At 48.9% G+C, this 15,459-nt stretch overlaps 2 protein-coding genes across 3 annotated transcripts in view; both read right to left on the minus strand.

Moving 5' to 3' along the window:
* Positions 1-8,477: 8,477 nt before the first annotated feature.
* On the minus strand, positions 8,478-11,668 carry ACKR1 (atypical chemokine receptor 1 (Duffy blood group)). The gene is made up of 2 exons (XM_004027056.5): positions 9,996-11,668; positions 8,478-9,517 (listed from the first exon to the last, which is right to left on the minus strand). Exons 1-2 carry the CDS (start codon positions 10,014-10,016, stop codon positions 8,528-8,530), a joined length of 1,011 nt encoding a protein of 336 aa, XP_004027105.1. The 5' UTR covers positions 10,017-11,668; the 3' UTR covers positions 8,478-8,527.
* A 1,295-nt stretch (positions 11,669-12,963) lies between these two features.
* CADM3 (cell adhesion molecule 3) overlaps positions 12,964-15,459 on the minus strand; it is a 30,403-nt gene continuing 27,907 nt past the window's right edge. For both annotated transcript variants that reach the window (XM_031012502.3, XM_031012500.3), the window contains 2 exons: positions 15,092-15,217; positions 12,964-14,180 (listed from right to left, as the gene is read on the minus strand). In XM_031012502.3, the coding sequence (XP_030868362.1) occupies positions 14,062-14,180; positions 15,092-15,217 (245 nt within the window). In that variant the 3' untranslated portion in view covers positions 12,964-14,061. The remainder of the gene's footprint in view (positions 14,181-15,091; positions 15,218-15,459) is intronic.

The following is a 15,459-nucleotide window of genomic DNA, read 5'->3' on the forward strand; positions in this document are numbered from 1 at the left end:
AGTGACCCCAAAAGGCAATGGACATTTTTCGAATTGCCTGCAGGGCAAACTCTTCTTTAATACTAATTGCAGTGTATTTCCTCCCAGCTGTAACTGATTTCAGAGCTTCCACATCTGTCAGTCAGTCCATTTAATCTTTACATCAGACCTGTGAGCCAGGCAAGGAAGGTGTCATTACCTGCTTTTTCTCTTAGAAACTTAGAAAGCTGCGAAGTGCTACGGCTCAGAATGCACAACTCATGTCTCCCTACTCAACTCAGTGCTCTATCTGACCACCCAACTCTGATATGTTTTGCATTTTGCCAGGGAATGAAAATGAAACTTGGAATCCCTAACTGATGGCCTGGTATCCTGGGGAGCTGTCTACTCTGGTTTCTAAAAGTTGTATCTCTCTCAACTCCCTTCTTTCTCTAAATTTAAATTAGCCAAGACAAGGTAAAAAGAGTCAGGAAAAATTTGGAAAGAAATTCGTGAGTTATGTCACCTCTATTTTTAGTGTTAATTATAGAGAGGAACCTTCTGAAATATACACGTATTTAGGTTTCTTTGCCTGCTTTTTGCGGGACTCCTGCATCCCTCTAATTCTCGGGCCAAACCTGGGCCAGAGAAGCGAATTGAAGTGACAGCTTCTGACCACTAGAGGGACCCCAGGCACCAGCTACAATTTCTCTGCAGCAGCTAGTGCCTGGAATGGTACCCACCTCTTGGAAAAATTCCGGTCAGGTGCATATCTGGCTAGGAATCCCTTCGTTGTTTGGTCTCCTGAAGAGACAAAGGTATCCTAGCTCTGAACCAGAGGAATTTAGTTCCATAACGCAAGCAAAGAGATTAAAGTCATCACAAGTGAAACCCAGACACCAGAATCAAAGATGCATTTTAGTCTAGTTCTTTCACTTAACATATTATCATAGAGTTTCAGAGTCTTCTAGTTCCAAAAATTATGATTAATGGTATCTTGGATTAGATCAAGGACTATTGAAAATCTTCCTCTAGGTGATTCCAATGTATTGCCAATTTGATAGAAAGCAGTTGGACTGGTCCCAGCTTTAACCCAATTCAGGGGATGCTTTCTGCGACATTTTGATAATTTATTACCGTCAAGCCACAGCTTGGATCCTTTCTGTAGCTATGAACTCATAACTCAAATTGCTTTTACCTTCTTATTTTCTTTCTCTTATTTGCACCAGAGATACAAATTTTTTTATTTGCATTTCTCTTAAATGCTGTTATCTCATAACAGCATTTGTAATTTATTTGTGTGTTTATGTGTCTAATTACTGCCTTTCACTTTAGTCTCCAAACACCACAAAGGCAAGGCCCACATCTGATATGCTCACCACTGTAAAACAAGAACACAGAGCAGTGCATAACACACGGTCTGCTCATACACATTTCCTTCCTCCCTCCACTTCTTCCCTCCCTCCCTCCAGAATGTGACAGCCATCTCTGTGGCTCAGACTGAATTGTCAAAAGCTCTTCCTAACATTCAGCCAAAATCAGCCTCCCTGTTACTTCTTCTCATTCAGTGTTTCTAATTCTGAAGCTACATACATGCCTAATGCTTTTTGAACAGCACAACTGTTGAGTTAAAGACAACTATATATTTTCTACACATTTCCAGTGTAAATCTCCCCCACCCCTGACCCCCTTGCACCTTTAGTCTCTCCGTGTAGAAGTAACATGGTCTCTAGATTGCCGACATTTTGGCCACTAGCTCCCTCTCCCTTGTCTTCGCTTTTTTTTTTTTTTTTTTTTTCCAGACAAGGTCTCACTCTGTCGCCCAGGCTGGAATGCAGTGACATGATCACGGCTCACTGCAGCCTCGACCTCCCAGAATCCAGGGATCCTCCCACCTCAGCCCCCTGTGTAGTTGGGACTGCAGGCACACACCACCATGCCCAGCTAATTTTTGTATTATTTGTATGTGTGTGTGTGTGTGTGTGTGTGTGTTTACAGATGGGGTTTAATCATGTTGCCCAGACTGCCCTGGAACTCCTAGGCTTAAGCAATCTGCCCACCTCGCCTTCCAGAATGTTACGATTATAAGCATGGCAGCTGCACCCAGCCTGGCCACCCCCTTTTTAAGAACTCTCATTTGTTAGTGGCCTTTAAACATGCAGTACCCAGAGCCAAGCCCTCTATTCTAAATATGGCCTGTCCAGGGCAGGGGTGGTGCTGTGCACTCCCTCGTCCCGTACACTTTGTCTCTTAATGCAGTTGAGTCTGCATTAGCGTTTTGGCTACCACATGCACTATTGAATCATCTTTAGCTTGTAGCCAAGTGAAACCTCTACGTCTTTTAAATTTTTTTTTTTACAAGAACTTCTGTTGAGCCAGGTATCTTCCATCCTGTTTTTGTGCAATTGATTTTTTAAACACAGGTTTTGCATAATCCCTATTATACTTTATTTAATTTCTGCATATGTTTGCTATCCCAGTGACCTTCCCTTCCCTTGCTCTTGTGACATTCCCCAAAGCATTCCATGGAAGTCCCCCCTGTCAATCAACCCAGTATGTGAAGGGAACAACCCTGTTCTGGGGCTTGAGGGAGATAATGGGAGGAGGAGAAGCATGGTCGTGTTTTTGGAAGCATCCAGGCAGATAGCACAGACAGTCTACTTCTTCCTCCCCTATTCATCAGGTCACAGACAGGAAAGGGCCAACTAATTTGTAAAGAAATTTCTTCTCCAAGGCTCCACACCCATTCCCTCTACTCTGTGTAATTGTCTTTCAGCGCGTTGGCTTCCAGAATCCACCACAACCACCCTGGAGGAGTGTGAAAGGGCAAGAGCTTCTTGCTCTTGTATCTTCTGTGTGTCTGCATGTAAGGAACACTTCTGAACATGACACAGACAGGAACACTCACTGACTAGAGGCTGTGCGATTGCTACGGGCCTTTGACTGTGAAACAGAAGTTTCCTCTGAGAAGTCTAGGTGACTGAGGGATTTGTGGATTTTCTATGTGTTCTGGGATCCAAGTTTGTTCAAGGTTGTTTGGGAGAGGACTGGGAAATTTTGAGAAACGAGGAAGGAAGGAAGGAAGGGGATGGGGGACCAGGTGGGCCCAGAGAGATTCTGATGCCAATAATTGCGTATGATTCATTTCCAAGTATTCCAGTACTTTCACTAGCATCTTGAATGTAGTAGATACTCAACAAATTCTTTAAATGAAATTAATTATACACCCCTAAGTGCCTTGAAGGGTGAGCCTGTTCCCAAAACTGCAGAGACATCAATTGCCACAGGGGGGCGACAGAGGCCAGAAGGTGAGAGTAGGAACCAGCGTTCACAGGTGGGGAAGGGGTAGGGTTGGAAGGCGAGCTAAGTTAAAACTAAAAGGAAGGAGAGAAGACCGAAGGAAAAAAAAAATCAGCATGGTGACTTTTCGGTCCAGGGGGGGTAGTGGGCTCTCCCTGAGAATGATGCAATCTGAGGAGGTGGCTGGACTATGAATTTGATTCCGAGCCAGTGAAGGACTTTGTCTCCCAGAACTCTGGGGGAGTCTCAGTGACTCACTTTTCCTCAAGCAAAGATGAAAAATGACAACCTTTCCCAGTTTTCCCCTGCTGGCCAAAAACCCGGCAGTATCCCAAAGGAAAGGAAGCATTGTTTCTTTAATGCGTGGTTCAGGAACTGTGGTGAAGTCCTCAGCTCCAGTCAGCCATGAATTGACACAAAAAAACAGGTTCACAGGCTGGAAATCTACAGATTCTCCAGCCTCTTCAGCCCCCAGACACTGGAATGACATGGGAGAGGCTCTGGAGGACTTAGGGAGAAGAGGTCAGTTTTCTGCATCAGTTATTTGCTTACTTGTTCCTCTTCCCTCTCTGGACTGTGAATGTTCCAGTGTGGGCAATGAATCTTTATTCATGAAATTAACTTGGGTATTTAGTAGATGTTTCCTGAGCTCTGATCATGTGCCAGAGAAAGGACTCTTGCATGGTTGAAGTTTCTTTTGTAGTGTTGGAGGGAGGAGGTAGACGAGCAGTAAACTGATAAGCAAATAAACGAATAAATAAAATTTTAACATGTGATAAATGCTACAGTGGAAACATCCAAGGTGAACTGGTAGAGAATAATTGGGTGTGGCATGGCCAGCCTACATTCCACTGGATGTCAGGGAAGGTCACTCTTGAGGGACCCCAAGGACAAGAAGTTGTCGGTCATATAAAGAGCACAGGAAGGAGCTTTTGGGGCAGAAGAGATATCAAGTGCAAAGACTCTTAGAGTGGAAAACAGATTTGCCCCTTCAAAGAACAAAATTCACCCCTGAGCATAAAGCTTCTTGAGCTGTGGGGAGACAAGGCCACCGGCTAATCGTGGAAGTGCTGTCAGAGAGTACAGAAACACTCAGGATTAACTTAAATGCAGTAGTGAAGAACTAGATGCCAAATTTAGGGTATAATATTGGATTTTTGTAAAGAGTAAGTTTATTACTATCACTGGATTTTCTAAGAGGCCTATAACCCTCCTCCTATCCCGTAAACATTAGCAATACCCGATTTAGAGGAAAAAGACTAGGTCCATGCTCTTAGAAAGACTAGAAAGATGAAAGGTACAGTTTGGAGCTACATACAATGTATTTTTGCATGATACAGAGAACTACCCAGGAAAAAAAAAATACAGTTATCTTTGAAGAGGGCAAGGGTGAAACTTGACACGTTATCTGGGAAACCAAAGGCAGTAGGCAACTTTTTTTCTTTTCTTTTTTTTTTTTTTTTTTTTTTGAGATGGAGTCTCACTCTGTCGCTCAGGCTGGAGTGCAATGGCACGATCTCGGCTTACTGCAAGCTCCACCTCCCGGGTTCACAAGCAGTAGGCAACTTTAAATGACCACAGATGTGGTAGGAACATATAGAGAAAGCTGAGGACAAATGGCATTGATGGGGAAGTTGAGACTTTCATGCTAGAAACCAAGTTTGCAAACAATCAGGCAATGATTTTGAGATACTAGAGAGCTATAAGAACTTAATCTTCTCATTTGTAAAAATGTATCCAAAAGATTTCCTAAATCTAAGTGCAACATAAAGATGTCTGATACATCCCCTTAAAATGATGTTCCCGCCGGGCGCGGTGGCTCACGCCTGTGATCCCAGCACTTTGGGAGGCTGAGGCAGGTGGATCACCTGAAGTCAGAATTAGAGACCAGGCTGGCCAAACTGGTAAGACCCCCCCGTCTCTACTAAAAATACAAAAAATTAGCCTGGCGTGGTGGTGCACGCCTGTAATCCCAGCTACTCAGGAGGCTGAGGCAGGAGAATCGCTTGAACCTGGGAGGTGGAGGTTGCAGTGAGCCAAGATTGCACCATTGCACTCCAGCCCGGGCAACAGAGTGAGACTCTGTCTCAAAAAAAAAAAAAAAAAAAAGAAGATGTTACCAAAATCCCCCAACCAATTTTCCAGAGCCAGTCTCTTAGAGAGTTTCTCTTCCCTTCACCAAATAGTTACAGGAAAGAAGAAAGCTAACATGCATTTTTGCAGAAATGATGCTTAAACACTCCCCATCCCTCCCTGTTTTCCGCACACCCTTCCTGCCCAAATCACCTAGAAGATGTCTAGAGATGATTTGGAAGGACTTGGACTTGTTAATTAACCTAAACAGTCGCATTCGTCGGCAAGGTGCATTATTGTTAATTAAAACTCCGATTCTCCTTGTGCCCAGACGGCGGGCTGCTGTTGTCAGAATAATTAGATAGCATACGATGGTTTTCATGCAAATCTCTGGCAATTAGAGTTGGCGATGAATTGGGTTTGAAATCCCAGTGAAGTTCTCAATCAGAATTCCTCTGAGGGAGGAAGGTGGTGATGGGGTTGGGGGATAGGGAAATAGGAATGGAAAAAGGGTGTGAGGACCAAGCATTTGTTTTCTAAATCCTAAGGGAGGGGCCTCAGCTTGGAATAAATGAACTATGAGCGTCAATGTGATGTTCAAGCTTCCCTTGAATAATAGATCTCTCTCCTTTAGAAAGCAAAGCAAACTGACCTTCCTCAGGGTCCTGTGTTTTCCCAAGAGCTTGCTTCCCTGGCTCTCATCTTTCTGAGAGGATTTTTTTCTTTAGCTAGGATGCCCAATATCTCATACACAGCTAAAGTCCCTGCCAACCCTAAGATTAAATTCTTAAGGGCTTTAAGGGGACAGGATTTGTATTCCTGAAGGGTTGCAGAAAAGATGCCAGACTCAGACCAATTTTAGAGTGGTTGATGGCATGCAGTGGGTTAAATGCATGGGGTGGCAGGTCCCCAAGAAAGCTTTAAAGAAATGACTGAGGTCCGGGTTAGACTTAAGGAGGAGCTCTCCAAGTGCTGCCTAGGTAATGGCAGGGAAAGGGCAGCCCAAAAGGCCTGGAGCAATCCCGGTGGGGGTGGGGATGAGGAGGATGTAGCAGGGGGCGGGGGTAGGGCACTGTCTCCAGCCCACCCTAACCTCTTAGCAGCTTCGGGCTTCTGCAGCTGCCTTTCCCTTGTGAAAGCCATGAGAGCTACCAAGCTATTACCCAGGAGTCTGGGGTTCTCTCTAACTGGACTGACTGACCAGGGATTTCTATCCAGAGGCACAGGGTTGGGGGCAGATAAGACAAGCCTACTGGTCTTAAATTAAGCCTCCCTTGCATCAGGTTGACACTGGAAGATTCAGGGAGTCAAAAACGCCCTCTCCTCCCCCTCAAATAGGTCAGCTTCCAAATCAGTACCTTGTAAGGGAGGACAGCAACATCTGGTAGAATTGGAAGAGTGGTCAAGGACGGGAGGGGGATATTGAGAGGAGCCTGGAAAAAAAAAAGCGGGGGAAAAAATACTAGAACACATTCATGAACTGTGGTTGGAAGCCAGAGCATAATTTAGGTTTGTAAATTATTTCCTTTCTCTTCATTTTCTCTCCCTTCCTTTCTGTTTCAGAATGTCTCCCGCGTCTCAATCGGTCCCTAAATCCCGCCTTTCAATTTAGGACGAACCAATCAGGAGCTGACCTGGTGGTTGCTAAGAGACAGGAGGTGGGAGATTTAGAGGCTTTGTCGTGGCACCCACCCAGGAAAATTCCCTAAGCCTTTTGCACCCTCCTGCCTAAGCTATTCTAACTCATCTCTGCACCTCTCCCGCACTCGCCTACTATTCCCAAGCCCAGAGAGTCAAGCAGAAACATTTTAGTAAAGAAACCAGGTATAGCATATCTTCGGAAAATGGAAAGATGGTAATTGGGTTCAAACTGATAGAACGTATCTGCTCAAGTTTCCCCAGGCTTTAGTTGGGTTAGAGGTAGGAACTAACTGTTTTGTAGCCTCTTGGGTAGAGGGTGAATTTGCTCTTGGTGGTAAAAGCTGTGCCCCTGATGAGGAGGGGCTTCTGTCCTTCCAGCCATCTAAACTTGGGTAGGTAGAGACTGATAAAAATCTCAAAGGTCATGATTAAGCAGCCAGAGAATCAGGGGTATATTTGGGAAACAGGTGCCCAGGGGATTGGGGTGTTGTGTGGAAGGTGGAAGGAAAGATGTATGTGGGAAATAAAGGTTTATTTCAAAAGCTGAGATTCTGAAAGGGAAATTCGGGGAATTCCAAGCAGAAGATGAATCAAATCAGGGCCTCCCCCTTCAAGTTTCTCTACCCTTCACAACTTCTTGATCTTTTCTTCCCTCCACACATCCTACACAGAAAAGACTAGGCTTAAAAACCAGGGTAAAGAAAACTCATTTGGGTAAGGAGTGAGTCATAAATCCCGATTCTATATCCTGTGAACAGGGATGGGTGCAGAATTGAGTGGGGGTTTGGGTCCTGAAAAAAGTCAGTGCACACGCACAGGTGTGCGCAGTTCAGGTGCTGACAGAGATGCAAGCTCATGGGTGGACATATGTTTTTACATGCATACATCTAACATAAAGGTAGATTCTAACAGATCGAGAAACAGATGTGTACACACACACACACACACACACACACGCACACACATTCAGGTTATGCTGAGGAACCTGGGAGAGATGACTCCCAGGAAGTGGCTTTTTAAATTACCTTGATACGTTCCCTGAACTGAGTAACATCCCCTGGGATGCTTCTTTCACCTTCCCCACCACTGTCCTAATCACTAAACAAAGCCAGAGAGGAGACAGAAGACAGAGAGAGGCTGGGCAGGTCGGACAGGGGGAGGTGGTATTGCTCTGGGCTTTGTCATCACTCTTCACTGTTTATCTCTCAGTTTGAGTTCCTATTCCATTTGCTTCTCAGAACAGCTTTTTTTCCAGCTAAGCCATCCTTTCTGGTTTTTTTGGTTTAACGACTCCCCTCATGCTCTGGTTCCTCTTCTCTTCTCCCTTGAGATGGCAGTGACCCCACACCTCAAGAGAACATCTGTGTACCCTGAGGGTATTTATTTATCATTCACCTTCTTCCCAAGCCAGCTATAGAAGCAGACACTGGCAAGAAAGTCTGACATAAAAATGTCTCTCTCTCCATTCTCCTTCTTCTCCCCAGACAAAATAAGAAACCACCCGCTTCACAAAGGCAGTGTAGACTTTAATTCAGGTTGACAGGTGGGAAGAGAACTAGGATTTGCTTCCAAGGGTGTCCAGATGAGAAGACCATCCTTCAGGGAGGGGCAGAGAAGGCAAGAGGGTGCGGGTGGCCTGGTGGTAGAATAGGGCGAGGATCAGGGGCGTAGCCACACAGTGCAAAATTGCCAGGGCTTCTGCCAGGTTCAGCAGCAGGTCCAGAGCCTGCTGGGCCAGACATGTTGACAACAGCAACAGCTTGGACCTCACCAGGAAATCCAGTCCTAGAACCACCCCATGAGGCCACCAGAAAATAAACCAGGCCCACAGGATATTCATCCAGGGGCCTGGCCCCATACCCAGTGCCTTCTTCAGCCCCTTGGCTCCAAACAAACCCAATGGCAACAAGACAAAGATGGCAAGACAGGCTACAGTGTGTGTGGCCTGCAAAGCCTTCAGCTCCGTGCTGTGTATCGGGGTGCAGAGTCCACCAGAAGCACCACTGGCCAGGGTGACAGGCAGTGTCAGTAGGGCAGCCACTCCCCAAATTCCCACAGTGAGCCCCAGGGTGAGGCCTGGGACCTGGCCTGCACCCAGTCTGTGGCCCAGGGAGGCATGGCACCCTAGCAGCAAAGCCTGGGCAAAGGCTGAGCCATACCAGACACAGTAGCCCAGGCTACACAGGGCAGAGCTGTGAGTGCTACCTAGCCCTGGGGCCAAGATGGGCACCACAATGCTGAAGAGGGCACTGCCCACAGCCAGCTGTGCCAGGACAGGCCAGCCAGGGCAGAGCTGCCAGCGGAAGAGAGGTCTGAAAAGGATGAAGAGGACAGTGCTGCTAGCTAGGATGCCCAGGACACTGGTGAGGATGAAGAAGGGCAGTGCAGAGTCATCCAGCAGGTTACAGGAGTGGCAGGGGGCAGCTGCTTCCAGGTTGGCATCGTAGTCTACATCTGGGAAGGAATAATTCACATCATAGGAAGAATTCCATGCATCTTCGAAGTCCAGCTGACTTGAGTTCTCAGTTGAGGGGGAGAGCTCCGCCTGGAGGACATACCCAGAGGAGGCCATCAGAGTTATACCGGAAGAGTCTCCTGGGAATTGAGGGGCAGGTGGGAGGGGAGGACAGAGAGGAAGGTTGGATGGGAGAACAAGGTCTCTGCAGGAGTCAGATGCAGTGCGCACAGTGGAAAAGGACAAAGCAGGGAGCCTGAAGAGCCGGAGCAGGAACAGTCCTGGGGAAGCCAGGGCAGCTGGGGCTGGAGGAGCAGTGCAAGGTCAGAAGGAAAGGCACCAAGAGACCAGGATGGAACTGACTCAAAGGCAAAGGGAGGGACACAAGAGGGAGCTAGGAGGCTAGCATAGGAAGGAGAGAAGGAAAAAGACTTTGAAGGATGAGGAAAAAGAGGGAAGGGAGAAAAGATGAGGAGGAAAAGGAAGAGATATAAAGACTGAGGGGCAAACAGCAGGGGAAATGAGGGGCATAGGGTTAAGGGACTCTGGGGCCTGGCCCCATACTCACCGTGTGCAGACAGTTCCCCATGGCACCGTTTGGTTCAGGCCCGCAGACAGAAGGGCTGGGACGGCTGTCAGCGCCTGTGCTTCCAAGATAAGAGCCAAGGACTAATGAGGGCCATCAGGTTCTGGGCAGGGACAGGGGGCATCAGGAAGCCTTACCCCACGCCCACTGCCTGCACAAGCCTCGGGCCTATAGGGGTCACTGGCCTTGGGGCTTCCTGTTTTGAGGTTGGATTTGACTGGTTGAGACTACTCTCAGGAAAAAGGTGGGGACCAGAAAGTGGGCACTTTACCGAAGTGGAAAGGGAGATTGAGAAAACAGGGGGCTTTCCAGCAAGTAGAGATTTTACCAAAGTGGAAAGGGAGATTGAGAAAACAGGGGGCTTTCCAGCGAGGAGAGATTCTTCAAGCACAAGGAAGGAAGAGAGGGGGGCTGGGTGACTTGTGGGGCAGAGATAAGGGAGGTGCTGGGAAATTGGAGTGGAAGGGCGGCTGACTCTCACTGCTCCTCCATCCCCTTGAACTTGATCCAAGGAAAGGCAGTTCAAAAGCCATGTGTTTGGGAGAAAGGTGGTGGTGGTCAACTCTGTCCCACCTGAGGGGTGTGTGCATGTGGGCGTGAGCTCTTTGTGTGTACTGAACTCTGTGTACGTTTGCTGTGTATCATTGTGCACATATCTGTATGTGAGGGGCTTGGCGGGTGTCTGGGTGTGTCTAGCTATCTCTAGGTCTGGGTGTTTCAGTGTGAGAGTGGGAGGGTTGGGGTGGCTGTCGAGGCTGCATAATGAAGCCATTTCAGGGAGCTATTGGGTGTTTGCCTAGCCACCTATGGGCTCAGTGCAAGCCTCTTGCATATGAAGTGGAATACATGGTCTGACAAGTTAAAGTAGGCTCTAGGGGACAATGGGACAGCATATTTTAAAATGGGACCATTGCCCACAGGGTGATTTCTATTCATATTCCTACTGGGGGACATAAAGTCTCTGGAACTGTTTCATTGGCCAGGCATCTTAGCAATATGTAAAGTTTCTCACTGAGGGGCAGAGCTGGCCAGCAGAGAGAAAGGGCATCTACCCTGCAGGCAGGCCGATTCTCCCAAGCCCATTTCACTTTTTTAGTGGCTTCTTCCCCCTCCCTCCCCTCCTCAGCTGTTTCCCCAGGATCGTCACTGTTTCATCACCCCTCTCTGCTTTTATTTCCTCAGCTAGGGAGACATAGTGGGGACTTTGGGAGCAGTGAGCCATGGCGTGTCCAAGTCAGAGCAATGAGATAGAAAGGGCTGGTTAGGGGACGCTGTTTCATTTGTCCAAAACAGCATCGGCTGCTTCATCTCCAGTGTTGTTAAGGACCTTCTGTCCCATTCATGTAGGGCTTCCTAGGGGGCCAAGCACCTCAGACCTAAGGTGCAGAAGGATGGGTACCTCGTAGAGATTTCCCCCTTTTCTCCCAAGACACTAGCTCAAGTTTCAGGTTCAACATGAAGGGGCTGGAAAGTGAATTTGGTCTGGTGGTGTCTGGTGATGCTCTGCAGGGTGGGGTTGATGGCATCTCCATCGCCATCTTAACATTCTCCAGCAATGCCTGGCAGAGGGTGGGGGGAAGCAGTCAGATGCCCCCCAAGACACTCTCCGGAAAGGAAGGGCTTAGCAAAAGGAAGTGAACACACTTCTCTCCCTTGTAGAGTTATATTGTTGCTGTACATAGATATTCTTGAGAGTGGCCTGGCAAGGGACACACCACCTTTTGAGGCACCAGGCACCAGGTGCAAGGGGTATGGGAAGAAGACCCTCACATACACACATCCCAGCAGCAGCAAGAGGAGCAGAAAGGAGGCAGCTGAATGACACGGATAATCCAGATATATTGAGGGTGACCCCTCTGAGATTAGCACAGGAGAGTTAGAAAGATTATAAAGATACACGGTCCCCTCCCTGCTCCCTTCCCCCACCCCCCCCACCCCTGGACAGACACACACAGCACAACAGCCCCTCTCCCTCCCACCCCCCGTACAAATATGGCTTCTGTGTAATATGGACAGAGTGGTTCAGCTTGAAGAGGAAAAGTCATTTTCCCAAAAGCGGGTGCTGGGAGACAAGAAGCTCGACAGGCCTGGGGCCCCAGGGCTCTCTTGCTGTTGTAAGAGGAGTAGGCCCTGGCTTAGGTGAGGGGCTGCCTGTGGTGCCCAGGGCCCTAACCAGCGGCTGGAAGATTCACAACTGTATTACCTGAACTGAAGGGGGGTGGGCAGGCCTGCTAGATTGCAGCTGCCCCTTTTTGCATGCCCATTGTCAGACCAGGGAAGAAAAGCTGGCGGAGGGTGGGAGCGATGCCAAGGGCATCCTGGATCTGAGGCGGGGCAGTCCGGCCAGGACAGGGAGGACCAGGAACCTTATCTCCATGGCAACCAGCTGGGGCCATGAGAAGGAAGACAGGAAATCAAAAGGAAGGGTGGGGACCCAGCCTTCAACTCACTGGGTACAGACTATGAGAAAAATAGGTGGTGGTAGGTCTTTCCAGGGTCAACGCCAAGGAGAGGCCTGAGAGGTGCATAGCAAAGGCTGTGGCACTGACTCCATGGCTCAAAGGAGGGAAATCCAGGGAAGGGCTGAATGCTCTGTGTTTAAGGGAGAGATAGAATGGACAGCTGGGCAAACACATACCCGGGGACTCCTTTCTCCAAGACGGATGGGCATTGGGGGTGGCAGAGGAAATACCAGCATGGAACAACATCCCAGGTGAGGTGTGAACCCTGACTAGGAATACCCCATTCCCAAAGCCTCCCCGACATGTCCCACAGCCCTGTCCACTTGCCCAGGACCCCTGGCTCTTAGCCCTCCTCCTCAGTCCCTCGCTCTGCCTCTCACTCACTCACACACATGCACACACACGCACACATGCACACATGCATACACACTACACACACATGCACACAGTTCACAATATTCCCTTAGTTTGGGCAGGAAACAGCTCACTGCAGTGAAGCTCCTTTTAGTAGTTTTGTTGTTATGTCTGCCTGGCTGCTGAGGGAGGAAGGACGAAGGGCTGGCGTTGGGACCAGGAAGGGGGCACAGGGTGGCTAGGAAGGGAGGAGTAGTTGCTGAGCAATGCCATGGGAGGAGTGGTTGCCGTGCAACAATCCAGAGTCTTGGGTAAGAGTGAGGGGCCCCTCAGCGGGGGAAGCAGAGGCAGTTCAGGCCCCAGAGCAGTGCCTCTCCCACAGCTGCTGGAGCAACGAGGGGCAGCCACACTCTGCTATCTCCAAGGGCAGTTCCTATGGAAAGGGCCCGGCTTTGTTCATTTCCGGGGGGAATGGGGCAATAGTCCACCTCCATCCTTCCTCTCCAAATCTACTCTTCCTTGCAGGGACCTGCGTCCTCCCCAGGTTAAAGTCCTGGGTCCCTGCATGGCTGCGTGTTGTCTGCAGGCCACATCTCCTCAGGACTCCCGCACTCATCACCTTCCCATTGCTATGGAAGAGGGGTGTCAAGGTGGCACCTGCCTCCCTGTCCGTAGTGCTCAGGTGTGTGGCTACCAGACGAAAAGCCACTCCCAACCTTTGCCGACAACCATCCCGTTTCTGGGTTCCTGGAGAAGTCCGGGAAGCTGCTCTGTTGTAGAGGCTGAAAGGAGGGCTGGTGAGAGCCCCCAGCTCCAAACCAGCCCTGCCCCTTACCCTTCCTCACCCCTCTACCTTCACTCTCCTCCTAACACTCCAGGGTTTTGTTTTTTGTTTGTTTGTTTTTTGCTTTTCTCACCCCAGGGCTCCTGCCTCTCCAGCCTGGAGACAGATTTGATTTGGGATTGTTACAAAAATAATAATAACCCAAATGCAGAGAAGCCACGGAAAGGGCTGAGGGCAACCCTCCCCTCCCCCGCCCGCCCTCCTCCCTCCCCATTCCAAACCGAGTACAAAACCGCACCCAAAGCAGACATTCTGTACAAGGGGGTGGGTGGGCTGGGGAGCAAGCGGGAGGGGCGGCCCTGGGGTCGCTCTGTACAAGTCCGGGTTGGTGATGGCCCCAGCAGTCCCCACTGGGCCCCTGGGGGGCGCTGGAAGTGGGCAGGTGCCCCTAGATGAAATATTCCTTCTTGTCGTCCCCTCCCGACTGCCCGCCTTCTGCATTGATGATGGCCGTGTCCGCGTCTGGAGCATCGTCGGAGCCTTTTGCCTCATGTGTCAGGTAGGTTCCTGTGTAGAGACAGAGGCTTCTCCTCTTAGAAGCAGCTTCCCAACCTCTGAGTCCACCCTGCCCACTTTCTCACCCACCCAGTCACATACTGCTCAAGTAATTTTTCTCTTGCCAATAGCTCTCTTCTACTCCACCTTACCTAATTCACATTTTGCTTCCAACATGCCTCACCTGACCACACCCTTCATGAATAATGAATCCTACCCCTAAGTAGAATCTCATTTATAATACAAAGCAAGAAAGAGAAGTGTGTGTGTGTGTGTGTGCGCGCGCGTGCACGCGTGTGTGTGTGTATGCATGGGTGTGCACGCAACTTGGTGATGGGGGATCTGCTATGTCAGCTTCATGAGCAAAGCAATTGAGATCTGGCTTATGTATGACCAGCCTATGGAGTCAGGCCGCTGGCTAGAATTAATAGCAGAGCAGGAAGTCTGAGAGGAAGGAATGTGAGAAGAGGGTAGAGAGAAGGCATGGATATAAGAGAGAAGGTAGAAAAGGGGGAGAGGAAAGAAAGGCAATGAGATCAAAGGAGAAAGAAAATGAGGTTAAACAGACAGAAAGGAAGAAAGCGCAGGAAGCAATGAGATGGAGATGCAGTTTCACGAGCTCTCTGTCTTGCAGCAGGAGACCTGGAGGTAGAGCAGCATGGGAGCAACCGCTGACTGAGTGGGAAGGTTTGATTTCACTTGGACGATCCCCAAGTGATCAGGCTTTACTGCGGGGTTGGTGGTGCTCAGTTATCACAGGGTTGGCAATGATAGGGTTGGCTCCATTTTTAATTCCCTAAACACTCCAAAAGGCTGACAAGTCTCTGAAGGCCCTTTCCACTGTCTGCTTCTCCTCATGCCTGCCTCTGATTGGTCTGCCTGCCCCTCCCAAGTTCTGCTGATGCTCTCTTTGTGCCTCTGACCTTTGTGCCGGATCAAGTAGTGGCCGAGGAAGATGAGCATGATGAGCAGCAGGAAGACAATGAAAGCCACGATCCCACCGATGATGGCGTGGTAGGTGCTGGAGGAGGAGGGCACCGGACTGGGGTCTGGAAGAAAGGGCAACACACACAGTCAGATCCGGGGAGAGCCCTTATCTTATAGCATTCCAACTTGGCCATGAATAGTCTTACACAGCAGGGAACAGGTACTAACATCAGGAAATGGAGCAGTATCATTCATCATGCCTTATCTTGTGCTTATACGCCACGCCTGGATTATAGTATTTGTTAAAACAAATTGATGGATTAATGAATAAATAAATAAATCTGCCTATACCTAGTCATCTAAG

This window comes from Gorilla gorilla, chromosome 1, assembly GCF_029281585.2.
Source record: "Gorilla gorilla gorilla isolate KB3781 chromosome 1, NHGRI_mGorGor1-v2.1_pri, whole genome shotgun sequence".
Taxonomy (NCBI): Eukaryota; Metazoa; Chordata; class Mammalia; order Primates; family Hominidae; genus Gorilla; species Gorilla gorilla.